At 39.1% G+C, this 17,327-nt stretch overlaps 1 protein-coding gene across 1 annotated transcript; it reads left to right on the top strand.

Moving 5' to 3' along the window:
- Positions 1-896: 896 nt before the first annotated feature.
- Positions 897-15,524, top strand: slc28a1 (solute carrier family 28 member 1). Its single transcript, XM_083552672.1, has 18 exons — positions 897-1,018; positions 1,194-1,273; positions 1,375-1,442; positions 1,611-1,702; positions 1,796-1,985; positions 2,188-2,329; positions 2,714-2,827; positions 3,040-3,117; positions 3,192-3,272; positions 3,349-3,429; positions 3,811-3,936; positions 7,578-7,708; positions 7,804-7,972; positions 8,087-8,272; positions 8,643-8,724; positions 10,966-11,064; positions 14,779-14,884; positions 14,988-15,524. Exons 1-18 carry the CDS (start codon positions 1,015-1,017, stop codon positions 15,100-15,102), a joined length of 1,944 nt encoding a protein of 647 aa, XP_083408798.1. The 5' UTR covers positions 897-1,014; the 3' UTR covers positions 15,103-15,524.
- Positions 15,525-17,327: the final 1,803 nt, after the last annotated feature.

The raw sequence follows: 17,327 nt of genomic DNA on the forward strand, positions 1-17,327 counted from the left end.
AGTATAAGGTACTAGGTAACTCATACAACCCCACTTAAAAACAAATGATCTTTGATAATTATTGAGATTGTATATAAAGTCATATCCCTTTTTATATCAAACAGGTGGACCACCAGTGACTCGGTTCCCTCCTTTGTTATGCTTTTCTAGGCCTTCACTGCAACTGCCAGTAGTTTATTCATGGGTTCTTTTGCCAATGTGATTGACTCATCCTTTGCAGAACATTCCACTTCTTTACCTTTAAATTTAAAAAGTAAATTTTTTACTTTTGCTAACATTTGCAGAATGTTTTTGGTCATTGTTCCTGGTATATCTCTAATGGATTTGTTTTGTTTTTGAAGCCTGTTCACTTGTATGTAGAGCTCCTTGCATGGAGACCACATATTGTGGGTTCACAGCAATAGAAAGGTAATAGTATTAGTAATAGTATTAGTAATTAGCCTAGTTATGTGCGACTTATGGGAAATAAAACTTGTGATAACTGAATTTTTATTTGTTTAATTTTATTTTTTACAGAAACAAATTACTGCAAATGGCAATGAATGCTAACATTGACAAAACTAGATGATTTAATCAGACCAGGAAGTACAAACCCGATTCCAAAAGGGGGACACTGTATAAATTGTGAATAAAAAAGGAATGCAATAATTTACAAATTTCATAAACTTATATTTTATTCATAATATTATATTTTAGACATAAATTAAGATTTATCAAACCACACAACCAGAAACACTACAACACACAATTAAACACATATTAAAGACTGACAAGTTGTCAGGATTTACTGTTCATATAATAGTTACATCTTATTAAGTTAATTTATTTTTATCTTAACCCCTCCCTAAGCATATGAGTTACACTTCCAGAAAATATGATAAGATTAGAGCGATAGAACATGACATCACAACCCTGCAGTTAATTAGTAATAAGATCCTACTAAAAGCTCTGACTATTCTTGCTAATAAATGTTTTACAACTACGCATTTGTAAGTCATTCGAAGAGGAAGCAGAATGAGTAAGCTATTACTCCTTTCTCTGCTGAATTGCTTTCTTGCTTTAAAAAGGGAATTCACAATGAGAAATATTTCATTGAGTGTTAAGAAATTTCACATTATTTCTTAATTACGCTGTCAAATTTTCTAATTGCTGGTTATGGGTAATAGATTTTAAAATTAAGCTTTTTCCTGTAGCGCATTTTGATGACATAGAGTTGAAAAATGCCTTTCAAAGTAATGGACAAGGAGTGGACAATGCAGGATTTGAGGCTGAGGTAAGTGCTTTGGGGAATTTTCCATTTACCAAAATTGTGATTTGACTGTATACTTTGCTTATTTACTAAAGAATGTAATGTGAGCTTTTCTGGGTTTCTAGGAGGAAACATCAGATCACAATAGTGAGAGAGTGAATGAATCAGAAAAAGAGTCAAAATCATTTGCAAGGTTTGTCTTGATAGCACAGATCAATATATAATTGTTCAAAAAAACAATTGTATAAAAAACAATGTTACACCCTTTGAAAGTGCCACAAACTTTGGAATTTAGAAGTAATACAAAAAAATCAATACATACATAAATCACATAATTATATATTGTTTGTGGACAATGTAGTAAAATATTCGAACCCATCATGGCTACTGAAAACTGCTTGAAGGCTCACTCCCGAATCTTCAAATACATTGCCCTGGGGATACTTACTGCAGGTATACATTGCAAATAATGTCACCATAGTGATAATACTGGATTCTTGTCATTCTAAGAGTATTTTCTTTTTTTTTTTTTTTTTTACAACATAGGCTATGTGGCATACTTTGTTGCTGCTTGCTGGATGAACTTCCAAAATGCCATTGCTCTTGTAGTCCTTACCAGCATGGGAGTGTTTTTCACATTGTATGAATTCATAAAAAGGTCTAAGGGAGAGACTATAAAACACTTCTTAAAACCTGCTGTTAGCTGCTTTAAAACCAACTTAAGGTGGATAAAATGGTGAGCACTGCACTTTGTACTTGATTTCTGCTTTGAAACCTAAAGTAGCAACACACAGTTTACCTTTGAACTAGACAATAATTCTCAACCTTTCTTAATTTAGCACTCAGTCTTGTTTTATTTTTCCATCATCTTTCAATAAAATTTTTTTTTTGGGGGCAGAGACAATTAACATAACTTTTCTTTTCTTGATATGTTACAGGTGTTTTATATTAGTAGTGCTAGGTCTGTTGGTGGCCTGGATTACAGTTGACACAAGGCATAACCCTGAACAGCTCATTTCATTTGGTGGTGTCTGCCTCTTTGTCCTTGGCTTGTTTATCTTCTCTGCAAAAAGATATGCAGTGAGCATTAATATCAGGCATTCATATAATGACCTTTTTAAAAATATTTGAATTTATTATACACATTTTTGTCATATGGCAGAATAAACACACAGCAAAAGTCGTACACAAGTATTACAGTATCTGAAAGCCGACTAGAGGTTAATGTAAAATTTCAAGTGATAAAGTGGCAAAGGCTATGATTTAATAAGACAAATTCAAAAGTGAAGAATGTGCAAAATGATTCAATTTAAGTAGAGAAATACAAGCAAGTTTTATTCTATATAATTTATGAATAAGTAGATACTTTTTTTGCAGACAATAGCATTGTAAATTTCATATCAAACTGAGATTATATAAGAGCTCTTCGTAAAACTGTAAATACATTTTAATATTTATCCTCAGGTGTGCTGGAGGACAATCTTCTGGGGGCTTGGTTTACAATTCATCATGGGCCTGTTTGTCATAAGGACTAAGCCTGGTTTCATAGCTTTTAAATGGCTCGGAGCACAAATTCAGGTTTAACTAATAATTTTACAGATAATTAAACTCTTATTGGTGACTGATTCAAATGGGATGGGGCTTTAGTTTTGCTGTTTACAAATGTATCAAATTAAGATTTAAATAAAAATAATTTGATTAAATTGTATGAGATAAAGGTATGCATTTAACATACTTCTTGCCTACATTTGACATCTTATTTTGATAATTGTATACATTTTTTATTTCAGACATTTTTAAACTATACCCATGCTGGTTCATCTTTTGTGTTTGGCAGTCTGGTAGAATCAGGCATCTTTGCATTTCAGGTCAGTTTCTACAGAATACCCACTTCTTTTGTCTTCAAAACAACTGAGGCTTGATTCTTTTTATGTTTTTGTAGGCTTTGCCTATAGTGATATTTTTCAGCAGTATTATGTCAGTACTCTACTTCCTTGGTGTGATGCAATGGATTATCATTAAGGTAAGAATGATTAAAACCTTGAATCATGTAATATCTTTGTGGTGAGTGTATTAATGAACATTTTTTGTTTCCATAGATTTCCTGGATAATGCAGATAACAATGGGAACCTCTCCTACAGAATCACTGAGTGTTGCAGGAAATATATTTGTGGGACAGGTAAAATAAAAAAACTTTATTGTTAATTATTAATTCTTAATACTATTTGTATAATAAATTATTTTAATATTTAAGATGATCCCTATATGCACTAAATCAAAAGCCTCTGTTTGAGAAATATTATAACTATATTATAATATAATTATAACTATAAATATTATAATATAATTATAATTATGTTTTAGAAACATAAAAAAAACTGCATATATTAATTCTAATTACAAAGCTCAGCTGAGCGCGATAGAATCAAATTTGGTATAATCCCTTTTTTTTTTTCCATTCAGCAATGCTTAAATTTCACCTAATGTTGAGCACTGTTAAGTTTTGATCTAGTGACATCCAAACTGTTATGGTAACATCCTTACTTTCTTTTTGTATCAGACAGAAGCACCATTGCTGATTCGTCCCTATTTAAAAGATATGACCAAGTCTGAGATTCATGCTGTCATTGTTGGCGGTTTTGCTACAATTGCAGGCAGTGTTATGGGAGCTTTTATTTCATTTGGGGTGAGAAAGATTGTCACACTCAAGGATCTTAAGCAGTTTTTCTGTGAAAAGATCAGGCACATTGCATTTTATTACAGAAAAATACTATTGTTTTTTTTTTATATTTTTTTTTATATTATAACACCTGTACACCCAGCTATTTAAATATGAAAAATAAAAAAGTATTTTTAATAATGACATGGTTGTTAATACCAGAATTCACTTCACTTCAATTCATTCCATTTTGTTTTAATATAGGCTTTATTGTATAGCACTTTTAATAATAGACATTGTCCCAGAGCAGCTTTACAGAGATAAAGAGGTTAATAAGTTGAAGTGTATAAGTGTTAGGGAACCACCTGCCTTTTCCCTTTGGTGACTCTCTATGCCTCCGCTCTCCCTAGAGCTCCAGGTTTAACCATGCACACCTGGGGCTCATTACTCATGCCTCCGCTCTCTCTGGAGCTCCAGGCGTAACTATGCACACCTGATGCGCACACGCTCATCATCACTCCACCCCGCTCCTACATAAACCCCTCTCTCACATTATCTCGCCGTTCGTTATTGTATGTGTTGGACTTCACGTGCGGGTTATGTTTTCGCGTTCCGGTTTTCACACAGGACTCCTCTTATCCGTTCCATTCGGACTCCAGAATCCTGTACCGGCTGCGCTTCTCCTCCCTGTGCATTTCGGGTCAGCTACGCTTTTCCCAAAGCGCACCTCAGACTCTCTCTCAACCGAAGGACTGCCGTGTGCGTGCGTGTGTGTATCTCTCTCTCTCTCTCTCTCTCTCTCTCTCTCTCTCTCACGCATGTCATTAAAACCCAAGCGAGCTGTACTCCAGCTTTTGCCTTTTGAGAGCTCGGAGAGCTCGGTTCCGCACCAGATTATCCCGGAGAGCTCCGCTCCGTTTTAGGACCCCCGGGGGATCACCACCCTGCTCCAGACCCTGCTCCAGGCCCTCCAGGATGACACCACTTCACCCCAGGGCCTCCAGGAGATCCTCACCCTGCTCCAGGACCTCCAAGAGAGCACAGCTCCGCTCCAGGGTTTCCAGGAGAGCTCCTTTCCACTCGGGGGTTTCCAGGACAGCTCTGTTCCACTCCAGGGTTTCCAGAACAACTCCTTTCCGCTCCAGGGTTTCCAGTATAGCTCCTTCTCGCTCCAGGGTTTCCAGGACAGCTCCTTTCCACCCCAGGGTTTTCAGGAGAGCTCCTTTCCGCTCCAGGACCCCCAGGAGAGCTCCTTTCCACTCCAGGAGAGCTCCTTTCTGCTCCAGGAGAGCTCCTCTCCATCCCAGAGCGTCCCTGAGAGCTCCTTTCAGTCCCAGAGCATCCCCGAGAGCTCATCTCCATTCCAGAGCGTCCCCAAGAGCTCCACTTCGTCCCAGAGCATCTCTGAGAGCTCCTCTCAGCTCCAGCATGTCCCCGAGAGCTCCTGTCAGCTCCAGCATGTCCCTGAAAGCTCCTCTCAGCTCCAGCATGTCCCCGAGAGCTCCTCTCAGCTCCAGCAAGTTCCACGAGAGCTTCTCTCCGCTCCAAGGTCTCCAAGCGAGCTCAGTTCCGCTCCAGGACCTCCAGGACAGCTCTGTTCCGGCCCGGAGCTCCCCAGAACACTCAGCTCAGCCCCAAGGCCGCGAAAGGGACGTCGTGCCACCGCCTGGCCGCAAAAGGGTCGTCGTGCCGCCGCCTGGTCGCAAGAGGGTCGTCGCACCGTCGCCTGGCCGCAAGAGGGTCGTCGCACCGTCGCCTGGCCACAAGAAGGAGGTCAAATCGCCTCCGACTGCCTATGACGGTGGCATGGCAACCCACTGGTCCTCTGACAGCCCCGGGTCGCTCCCAGAGCCATCCGGCAGTGATGTCGCGGTCCCAGACTTTTCTGAGGGCGACACCATAGCCCCAAGCTCCTCCGATGAAGACGTTTCAGCCTCAAGTCTCCCAAAAGGCAAAACCACACCTCCTGGACCGTCTGAAGGCGAAGTCATGCCTCAGCGTCCCTCTCCAGGAGACGTCTCACCTCTGTGCTCCTCTCTGGGCGAAGCCACACCTCCGAGTTCCTCTGAAGGTCTGATGGCTCCCAGACCCGCCGAAGGTGTCACTGTGTCCCTCATCTCCGCCGTGGTTGTAGCGTGGCCTCTGGACTCCGCCATGGGTGACGCGCGGCCTCTGGTTTCCGCCTGGCCCTCCGAGCGTCTGTGGGTTTGGGGCGTCAGGTGCCGCCCCCTCAGGGGAGGTAATGTCAGGGAACCACCTGCCACGCCCCCTTTGGTGACTCTCTATGCCTCCGCTCTCTCTAGAGCTCCAGGTTTAACCACGCACACCTGGGGCTCATCACTCATGCCTCCGCTCTCTCTGGAGCTCCAGGCGTAACTATGCACACCTGAAGCTCATCATCACTCCACCCCGCTCCTACATAAACCCCTCTCTCACATTATCTCGCCGTTCGTTATTTTATGTGTTGGACTTCACGTGCGGGTTATGTTTTCGCGTTCCAGTTTTCACACAGGACTCCTCTTATCCGTTCTATTCGGACTCCAGAATCCTGTACCGGCTGCGCTTCTCCTCCCCATGCATTTTGGGTCAGCTACGCTTCTCCCAAAGCGCACCTCGGACTCTTTCTCAACCGAAGGACTGCCGTGCGTGTGTGTATGCGCGTTTGCGCAGGTGCGTGTGTGTATCTCTCTTTCTCTCACGCATGTCATTAAAACCCAAGCGAGCTGTACTCCAGCTTCTGCTTTTTGTTTCGCTCGCACCCTGACAATAAGTTTAGTGGATATACAGGTGCATCTCAATAAATTTTAATATCATTAAAATGTTGATTTATTTTAGTAATTCGAGACAAAAAAAGGAAATATTATTGTCATGGAATACCAGGCGTCAGACACCGTGAGTAAAGCGAGGTGAAGTTTATTGATCTTAACAGAGCTGAAAAGAAGTATCAGAGAAGGGAGTGCTGAAAATAATGAACTTAGCTGAAGCGAGGTTCTTGAGAAGGGTAGCAAGGAATACGAGAAACAGTGGGAACGCGGGATCAGTGGGAAGTCCAAGTGATCTGAGGGATGTATACTGTAGATCAGACGGCGAGTGAAGGGGAGAGGGATCTTTTAAAGGGTGCTTAATTAAGGGGAAAAAGGTATAGGTAATTAGTAGGAGGGAGAGGCTGAGCGGGATTGTTGAGCGCTAGAGGGGGGCATGGCTGGTGGTTCTCTGACAATTATATAGATTCATCACACACAGACTGATATATTTCAAATGTTAGTTTTTTTTTATTTTGATCATTTTGGCTTACATTTAACAAAACCCACCAATTCACTATCTATAATACTTCCTTTTAAGTGAATTATTGGCCTTCTGGAAAGTGTTTTCATTTACTGTATATGTACTTAATACTTAGTAGGGGCTCCTTTTGCTTTAATAACTGCCTCAATTTGGCATGGCATGGAGGTGATCAGTCTGTGGCACAGCTGAGGTGGTATGGAAGCTCAGGTTTCTTTGACAGTGGCCTTTAGATCCTCTCCTCTCTACTTCCAGACTCTGGTACCTTGATTTTCAAATTAAATGCAAAATTTTATTTCCTTTCATCTGAAAAGAAGACTGGAAAAGGTTCCAGTGTTTAAAAACTGTATAATATTTTGTGCTGATTTAAATTTTAATCTTCACAGATTGATGCCTCATCTTTGATAGCTGCCTCTGTAATGGCTGCTCCATGTGCATTAGCCCTGTCCAAGCTCTCATATCCAGAAACAGAAGAGAGCAAGTTTACATCTGAAGACAGCATCAAAGTACACGGCGGGTAAATTTCCATCATATGATATTGTTCATAATATGTGAAATTTTCCAAAAGGCTCAATTTATTTGTCAGTGTATTTATTTGTTCTTTTCAATAAGTGGTGAACAGAATATACTCGAGGCTGCTTCTAGTGGAGCATCTGCATCTGTTGGGCTTGTGGCTAACATAGCTACCAACCTAATTGGATTTCTTGCCATTTTGGCTTTCATCAATGCAGCTTTAAGCTGGCTAGGAGGAATGGTGGGATATCCAGAGATCACATTTGAGGTCCAGTATGATTAAACCCACTATGTCTTTTATTTTAATTGGTCTAAATGTAATGTATATATATATATATATATATGTTACTTATATAAGTGACTTTTGTCCCCAACACTTTAGCTCATCTGCTCCTATGTATTCATGCCGGTAGCCTTCATGATGGGCATACCATTTGATGAGTGCTTCATTGTGGCTGAACTTATTGGCACAAAACTGTTCCTCAATGAATTTATAGCTTATGAGAAGCTTTCAAAATTGATCAACAATCGATTAAACGGCATTGATGAAGTGGGAAAATACATTTCAGTGAGTTGCTCTATTCAGTTTTTCTAAAGCCGAGAATCTAAAACTCTATTCAGTTTTTCTAAAGCCGAGAATCTGAAACACATTGTAATCTAAACAAAGTATGTTTTGTTTTCAATGTAAGTAAAGAATATTGTATTGGAATACAATCTGAATTAATTTGGTCTTGTAACATACTGGCTGTAAAAAAATTATTCTAAATATTTCTGTATTCTGTATCATTCAGTTATTGATAGATTAAAAATAATTTTAAGATTAATAACAAACATATTATGTTTAAGAAATTCAAGTATTGAAACAAACGGTAAAAATATTACGTTTGATTATGTGATTGCCCAATTTCTCCTTAAGGACATAGTCTTTGTCATTTAAGGTCAGATCAGAAATCATCAGCACCTATGCATTGTGTGGCTTTGCCAACTTCAGTTCACTTGGAATTGTGATTGGAGGCATGTGTGAGTATCTACTTGCATGTAAATACACAAGCTGAAAAAAAAATCAACAACAACAAAAAACCTTTAACATGACTGAAAAAGATTCTTCTTTTTCTTTCGGCTTCTCCAATTAGAGGTTGCCACAGCGGATAATCTGTCTTTATACCCTCTGTCCTCTACATCTGCCTTTTTCAAACCAACTACCTGCATATCTTCCTTCACCACATCCATAAACCTCCTCCTTGAGCTTCCTCTTTTCTTCCTTACATCTCCCTTATTCTTAAAGATCGGTACCAGCACACTCCTTCTCCATTCCTCAGGCATCCTCTCACCTTCCAAAATATTGTTGTACAATCTGGTTAAAAACTCCACTGCCATCTCTCCTAAACATCTCCACGCTTCTACCGGGAGTATGTCATCTGGTCCTACCGACTTTCCACTCTTCATCCTCTTAATCGCTGATCTCACTTCCTCCTTACTAATCCTATCCACTTTCTGCTTCACCAACTCCACACCATCCAACCTTCTCTCTCTTTCAAAATTTCATAAATGATCAATAATAATAATTACATTCCTTAATGACAATAGTATTTTTTGTATTGAACTGTAGTGTTGAGAATAGTATGAATATTATAAAAACAACATTTTGAAATCTATGAATAATTCAGTTCATACTACATACAATCTCTACATCTACAGGTACAGATAGATGTACAAAAAAAATCTTCTTTACAATCACCCTAACTAAACTTCATTTGACTTCTTTCAAATTTTGTATAAAATATTTTCAGCAGCCATGTAAGAAATAATTACATATTAATTACATTTTAATATTAAAATATATTTAGTCATAGCTGTAAAACTAACAATGGCAAAATGAATATACTTGTGCAAAAAAAAAAATTTAAATGTATCAAAATGTTTGATATTTATGTTTTAATTATATTTATCTTAAAAATTTTATTTTCAAACTATGTTGTCAGGGTGATGACGTGGAAGCGGGAGTAACTCAATCTTGTCTTTTTTTTAACTCAAAATACACAAACATTTGCATTTACATTTACATTTGCGGCATTTAGCAGACACCCTTATCCAGAGCGACGTACAAAAGTGCTTTGAATCTCTAGTAATGAATAAATCTACACTGGTACGCCAGATTACAAACTTAATATAAATATAACCCTAGAATTCTACAAACTTGGAAAGTGCTAATTTAAGTGTTTCAGGAAGAGGTAGGTCTTCAGTCGTTGTTTGAAGATAATCATGGCCTTCGCTGTACGGACATCTAGGGACAGTTAATTCCACCACCTCGGTGCCAATTCCACCACCTCGGTGCCACACACACAACGCGAGGAGTCATCAACAGAAAGGATATCCGCTCGGGACGAGTAATCCACAACAAAAGGCAATATCCAGAAATGAAAGTAGATTACTTTACACAATTTACGAAAGTAAATTACCAACACAAACAAGTAATCCTCGGAGACAGAGTCAGGAGACAGAAACATCGGGGAATGCTGGCGGTCGCGGAACCATGAGATCACCAGCAGGACGTTCAAGAACCAACAGCCTGTGACTCGAGAATGTGAGTTTATATAGTCTATCTATAACGAGTCTCAGCTGTCGGCAATCAAGGCCGGCACGGACTAATGAGGCAGCGTGACTGCTACCGAGGGGGGCGTGGCAGGGGGATCCCTGACAGCTACCGAGGGGGGTGTGGCAGGGGGATCCCTGACAGCTACCGAGGGGGGCGAGGCAAGGGGATCCCTGACAGTACCCCCCCCACCTCCAGGGGTGACACCTGACGCCCCAAAACCCACATATGCCAGGCGGGCCAGGGCACTCCGAGGAAGGCCTCTCCAACCGCTCAGGGTCAAAGGAGGCCCAGTTAGCATCGCCGAGGGACAGGGGAAAACCAGGAGGAGCCCAAGGCGAAGCGGCGTCCTCTGTGGAGGTCCGGAATGGAGTGACGCCCATCACGGAGATCTGGAACAGAGCAACGCCTTTAGAGAAGACCGGAGGGTGAGCGAAGTCCCTGGCAGAGATCAGAGGCGGAGCGTCGTCCCCCTCGACAGCTACCGAGGGGGGCGTGGCAGGGGGATCCCTGACATATGTCTATTAGACATGTATAAGCCTAAGAGTTTTTAAGAATCTACAGGGCATGGTGGTAAATATTTATTGTATGCAACAAAATGTACTGATGTGGGAGACTAATGAGAATTGTGAGTTAATAATGTCAATGTTAATTATTTGTTGTCACAGCATCCATTTGTCCTTCAAGGAAAAGTGACATTTCTGCTATAGTGCTAAGAGCTTTACTTACAGCCACTTGTGTGTCCCTGGTTAATGCTTCCATTGCTGGTAAGTAACACACACAAGCACTATAAATTCCAAGCAGCCATATCTCCATTTTGTGTTATACAGTGAGGAAAATAAGTATTTAAACACCCTGCTATTTTGCAAGTTCTCCCACTTAGAAATCATGGAGGGGTCTGAAATTGTCATCGTAGGTGCATGTCCACTGTGAGAGACATAATCTAAAAAAAAAATACAGAAATCACAATTTATGATTTTTTAACTATTTATTTGTATGATACAGCTGCAAATAAGTATTTGAACACCTGTCTATCAGCTAGAATTCTGACCCTCAAAGACCTGTTATTCTGCCTTTAAAATGTCCACCGCCACTACATTTATTATCCTAAATTAGATACACCTGTTTGAGGTCTTTAGCTGCATAAAGACACCTGTCCACCCCATACAATCAGTAAGAATCCAACTACTAACATGGCCAAGACCAAAGAGGTGTCCAAAGACACTAGAGAAAAAATTTTACACCTTCACAAGGCTGGAAAGGGCTACGGGGAAATTGCCAAGCAGCTTGGTGAAAAAGGTCCACTGTTGGAGCAATCATTAGAAAATGGAAGAAGCTAAACATGACTGTAAATCCCCCCTTTGGACTGGGGCTCCATGCAAGAACTCACCTCGTGGGGTCTCAATGATCCTAAGGAAGGTGAGAAATCAGCCCAGAACTACACTAGAGGAGCTGGTCAATGACCTGAAAAGAGCTGGGACCACCGTTTCCAAGGTTACTGTTGGTAATACACTAAGACGTCATGGTTTGAAATCATGCATGGCACGGAAGGTTCCCCTGCTTAAACCAGCACATGTCCAGGCCCGTCTTAAGTTTGCCAATGACCATTTGGATGATCCAGAGGAGTCATGGGAGAAAGTCATGTGGTCAGATGAGACCAAAATAGAACTTTTGGGTCATAATTCCACTAAACGTGTTTGGAGGAAGAAGAATGATGAGTACCATCCCAAGAACACCATCCCTACTGTGAAGCATGGGGGTGGTAGCATCATGCTTGGGGGTGTTTTTCTGCACATGGGACAGGGCGACTGCACTGTATTAAGGAGAGGATGACCGGGGCCATGTATTGCGAGATTTTGTACTCCTTCCCTGAGTTAGAGCATTGAAGATGAGTCGAGGCTGGGTCTTCCAACATGACAATGACCCGAAGCACACAGCCAGGATAACCAAGGAGTGGCTCTGTAAGAAGCATATCAATGTTCTGGCGTGGCCTAGCCAGTCTCCAGACCTAAACCCAATAGAGAATCTTTGGAGGGAGCTCAAACTCCGTGTTTCTCAGCGACAGGCCAGAAACCTGACTGATCTAGAAAAGATCTGTGTGGAGGAGTGGGCCAAAAATTACAGGAAACGTTTGACCTCTGTAATTGCAAACAAAGGCTACTGTACCAAATATTAACATTGACTTTCTCAGGTGTTCAAATACTTATTTGCAGCTGTATCATACAAATAAATAGTTAAAAAATCATACATTGTGATTTCTGGATTTTTTTTTTTAGATTATGTCTCTCACAGTGGACATGCACCTACGATGAAAATTTCAGACCCCTTCATGATTTCTAAGTGGGAGAACTTGCAAAATAGCAGGGTGTTCAAATACTTATTTTCCTCACTGTATATTATGAGTAATAAGAAATCTGATTTCCTCATCACTTCTCTTCTCTGCAGTCACCATGTTGTGTCATTATTGGTTTTAATCATACTTTAGTTACTAAGCTCTGTATATACCCCATAGTAACATAGCTGTTACTATACTTTACAACAATACTTTGTGCTATCTCCCTTTGCCAAGATAACAGCTTAGTCATTTCATATAATGCCTGATAAGGTTGTCAAGGCATCTAAGAATATTCCTCTGTACCAAATTTCTCTATGTTGGTGCACTATCCTTTTCTCAATTTAGCAGTTGGGATTCAATCTGCATTGAACTGATGTCCAGGATAAAAAAAAAGCAGCAAGATACAGCAGCTTACAAGTGCTTAAAATGCCTAGTAAGCATGTTATCATATAAAAAATCTAGTGCGCATACTCAATAGGGATGAATCAGTAATATGTATTTCATACTAAATATAAGTACAAGTTTTATAAAACTCATTAATAATGATACATGGTGCTGAATGTATATGTACAAAAGTATTTATAAATTGAAACAACTATGGCATCACAGAACTTTATATTAAATTTGCTTTTTTTTTTTTTTTTGTGATTTTACATAGTGGCCATAAAATACACTTACAAACACGCATGCATTTTTGTAGATTTGTAAATTGAGTATGCTTTAATGACTTCATTGTGGAATTAAAAATGGACAATCTGGCTAGAATGTAAACATAATTTTTAAAAGACAATTTTTAATTTTGGTTTAGAAGATTATTTGGTGTGGCCAGTAAATAGAACAACCGATTCCTTGTTAAAGATAACTTACATCAAAGTACATTTTCACACAAGTTTACTGCTAGACATGAACTCTGCTAAGTTTGATCTTTAACGTGTTATCACAGTACACAGTACAAATCATGTTGTAATACATTTATGTAAACAAAACGTGAGGAGGTCCAGCTAAATAAGATGAATTGCTTACAAGATAAGCAAAGCACACGATAAGACAAGATAAGCATCAATAGTGGCTTTTAATACTTAAATATTAGTGATTAGTTATATGGTGGTGCTGGGTTATGAACTCAAAGCAGAAAATAATCTCTTTCAATTCTCTATAATTCAAACTTTCTAGTTGTTTTTTGCTATCAGATCAGATAAGGTAAATGGCATAAAAACAAAAACAGCTGGAAAATCCTTGCCTTCCTGAATGATTCAAGACCTGTAAAGAATCTCTGTTCTGATGATCTGACTTCTGTTAATTTACATGTGCATGTTTAACCCAAATAGAGAATGTGCTGTAGAATCTGCATTAGTTCAAGCTTAGAAAACTAATAATTGAAATACTAGTCTATTATTTTAACTAATTATTTTGCTACATTGGACTGCATTTACTGTCCTTAATTTGCCCTCATATAAAGAAATACATCCAGATAACTGTGATTTCGTGTAATTTCTATTAATTTAACTATTAATTGTACTGTTTATACCCATTAGGATTTAGGATTTGCAGAATTTAGCAATGAATTACTGTACTGAAAAAGTGAGTACTGAATAGTTCATTAGTTCACAAACTATGAATACCATCAGTCCTGTTTAAATGATACACACAGGTACATACTGTAAACCTCGCAGCATTGATGATTTCTATCCAGATGTGCTTTTGAACTGAGCACTGATAACAAGCCAGATGGTTCTTCTCCTCTTTAGTCCAGAGGTCACAGTGTATATACCTTTCAGCATTGATGGAAAGAAAAATATATAATTGAATTCATCTAACCACAAACAATTTTCCACTTTAATTTAATGAGGCAGTGTTTCTGGATCATGGTCACATCAGTTCGTCTTTGCATAATATATCTTTAACCTCAATTTATGGATGACACTGTGATGACAAAGGATGACAATGTCTGTGTTCACAGACATTGATTTGTGAAGGTGTTTCTGAGCCCATGCAATGATTTTCATTACAGAATCATGTCTGTTCATTTTATTTATTAATTTAATTTTTAGATATTTCTTGCCGATCCTTTGAGGTCTGGAGGAAAACAATGTATCTATCTTCATGGATTTTAACATCACAATTTTACATTCCTGTCCACTTTCAGGCCTCCTTGTTCTTCCTGAGATAGATTGTATAGATGTTTTTAAAAATGCTGTCTTCAACACCACTGAAATTAAAATCCAAACTTGTTGTTCTGACCTCTTTGAAAGGTAAGATTAAAGGGGCAAATATTATCATTCGAAATAATTTGAATAGTCAATAATATTTTTGCCCGGATGCCTTGAATATTACCATGTAATTTTTGTGTTACAGTACTGTGAAGAATGAAACAGTGATTGCTTTCGAGGGTTCTTGGAGCATGGTGAAAAATGCTACACTTTATTTCACAGAGTGCTGTCATCTTTATAATGAAACTGTTTGCATTTAGAAATGTTAAAAGTAAAAAAAAAAAATACATAGAATGTTTTACATAGTACATTTTGTTGCAATTTTCAGTTTGAGCGGGATCATATTCAATAACATAATATGTACATCAGAGTAAAGCATTTATGTTGTTTGAATAATAGCAGTTAAAGTGTGTTTTGTATTGTAGTATTGTTGTATTATGTAATCAGTAAGATTTACAAGAAAGTTTTAGAGCTGGTACTATTCTTAAACTGAAATGATTTATTATTAAATTATTTTACACTGATTATAAAAAAAATATGTTTTCTCAACATGGCATATTCATTGCCATCAAGAAAATAGATGATAGTTATAACAGTAAAATAACATTGATTTGATTTTCTGTAGTGACAGGAAACAGTATAAAGCATTTACTGAAAATAAATAAATAACATGGTCAAGGCAGTTCTGTGTGAGAGACCTGTTGCATTGACAATTCACTCCTTTTTTATTCAGCATGGCCATTTCTTGTCCTGAGAATTTTTTAAGTAAAAACAGGCAAATCACTTAGGCTTTTTATTGGTGGTTTGTATGTTAGAACACTTCTAACGTGTGTTTAAATGCCGCAGATTGGAAAGATTCTGTGATTGGTTTTACATATATTGATGCATGTGCTAGCTTATACAATCCACTTCATATGGTAGCTGAATCAGACAAATGACCCATTTAGGGAAAAATTAGGATAACAGATCAAGTCAAGAAGCTTTTTATTGTCATTTCAACCATATATAGCTGACGCAGTACACAGTGAAATGGAACAACGTTCCTCCAGAACCCTGATGCTACATAAAACAACATAAAACAACAATCACAGAAACAGAAAAAGCAGGGCCAAGGACTAGTACGTGTCCTTGCCACATAAAGTGCATGTGTGCAACCTGGTGCAAACAGTGCAAAGACAACACAAGACAATACACAGAACAGAAAATAGCTCCACCAGTAAAAGTGTTGTAACGAGACAGTAAACATTAGGAAAAATTTAACAAAATATTGTAAACAAAATATTGTGCAAAAGAGCAAATAGCAACAATCCAGGAAAGATGTGCAAAAACGGCATGTAAACAGTTTATGGTAATGAAGTGATGAAGATGATTGCATATACAGTGGGTACGGAAAGTATTCAGACCCCCTTAAATTTTTCACTCTTTGTTATATTGCAGCCATTTGCTAAAATCATTTAAGTTCATTTCTTTTCCTCATGAATGTACACATAGCACCCCATACTGACAGAAAAACACAGAATTGTTGACCTTTTTGCAGATTTATTAAAAAAGAAAAACTGAAATATCACATGGTCCTAAGTATTCAGACCCTTTGCTGTGACACTCATATATTTAACTCAGGTGCTCTCCATTTCTTCTGATCATCCTTGAGATGGTTCTACACCTTCATTTGAGTCCAGAAATTTTTGATTATACTGATTGGACTTGATTAGGAAAGCCACACACCTGTTTATATAAGACCTTACAGATCACAATGCATGTCAGAGCAAATGAGAATCATTAAGGTCAAAGGAACTGCCTGAAGAGCTCAGAGACAGAATTGTGGCAAGGCACAGATCTGGCCAAGGTTCCAAAAAAGTTTTTTGCTGCACTTAAGGTTCCTAAGAGCACAGTGGCCTCCATAATCCTCAAATGGAAGACGTTTGGGACGACCAGAACCATTCCTAGAGCTAGCCGACCGGCCAAACTGAGCTATCGGGGGAGAAGAGCCTTGGTGAGAGAGGTAAAGAAGAACCCAAAGATCACTGTGGCTGAGCTCCAGAGATGCAGTCGGGAGATGGGAGAAAGTTGTAGAAAGTCAACCATCACTGCAGCCCTTCACCAGTGGGGCTTTATAGCAGAGTGGCCCGACGGAAGCCTCTCCTCAGTGCAGGACACATGAAAACCCGCATGGAGTTCTCCAAGATGGTGAGAAATAAGATTCTCTGGTCTGATGAGACCAAGATAGAACTTTTTGGCCTTAATTCTAAGCGGTATGTGTGGAGAAAACCAGGCACTGCTCATCACCTGTCCAGTACAGTCTCAACAATGAAGCATGGTGGTGGCAGCATCATGCTGTGGGGGTGTTTTTCAGCTGCAGGGACAGGACGACTGGTTGCAATCAAGGGAAAGATGAATGCGGCCAAGCACAGGGATATCCTGGACAAAAACCTTCTCCAGAGTGCTTTGGACCTCAGACTGGGCTGAAGGTTTACCTTCCAACAAG

This window comes from Silurus aristotelis, assembly GCF_946808225.1.
Source record: "Silurus aristotelis genome assembly, chromosome: 10".
Classification (NCBI taxonomy): domain Eukaryota; kingdom Metazoa; phylum Chordata; class Actinopteri; order Siluriformes; family Siluridae; genus Silurus; species Silurus aristotelis.

Bases quoted from the DNA above. Each gene is read 5' to 3' on its own strand.
- slc28a1 (XM_083552672.1), top strand. The intron at 3,273-3,348 runs GTAAGAATGATT...TTGTTTCCATAG, and splicing joins TGCAATGGATTATCATTAAG to ATTTCCTGGATAATGCAGAT. The intron at 7,709-7,803 runs GTAAATTTCCAT...CTTTTCAATAAG, and splicing joins AGCATCAAAGTACACGGCGG to TGGTGAACAGAATATACTCG.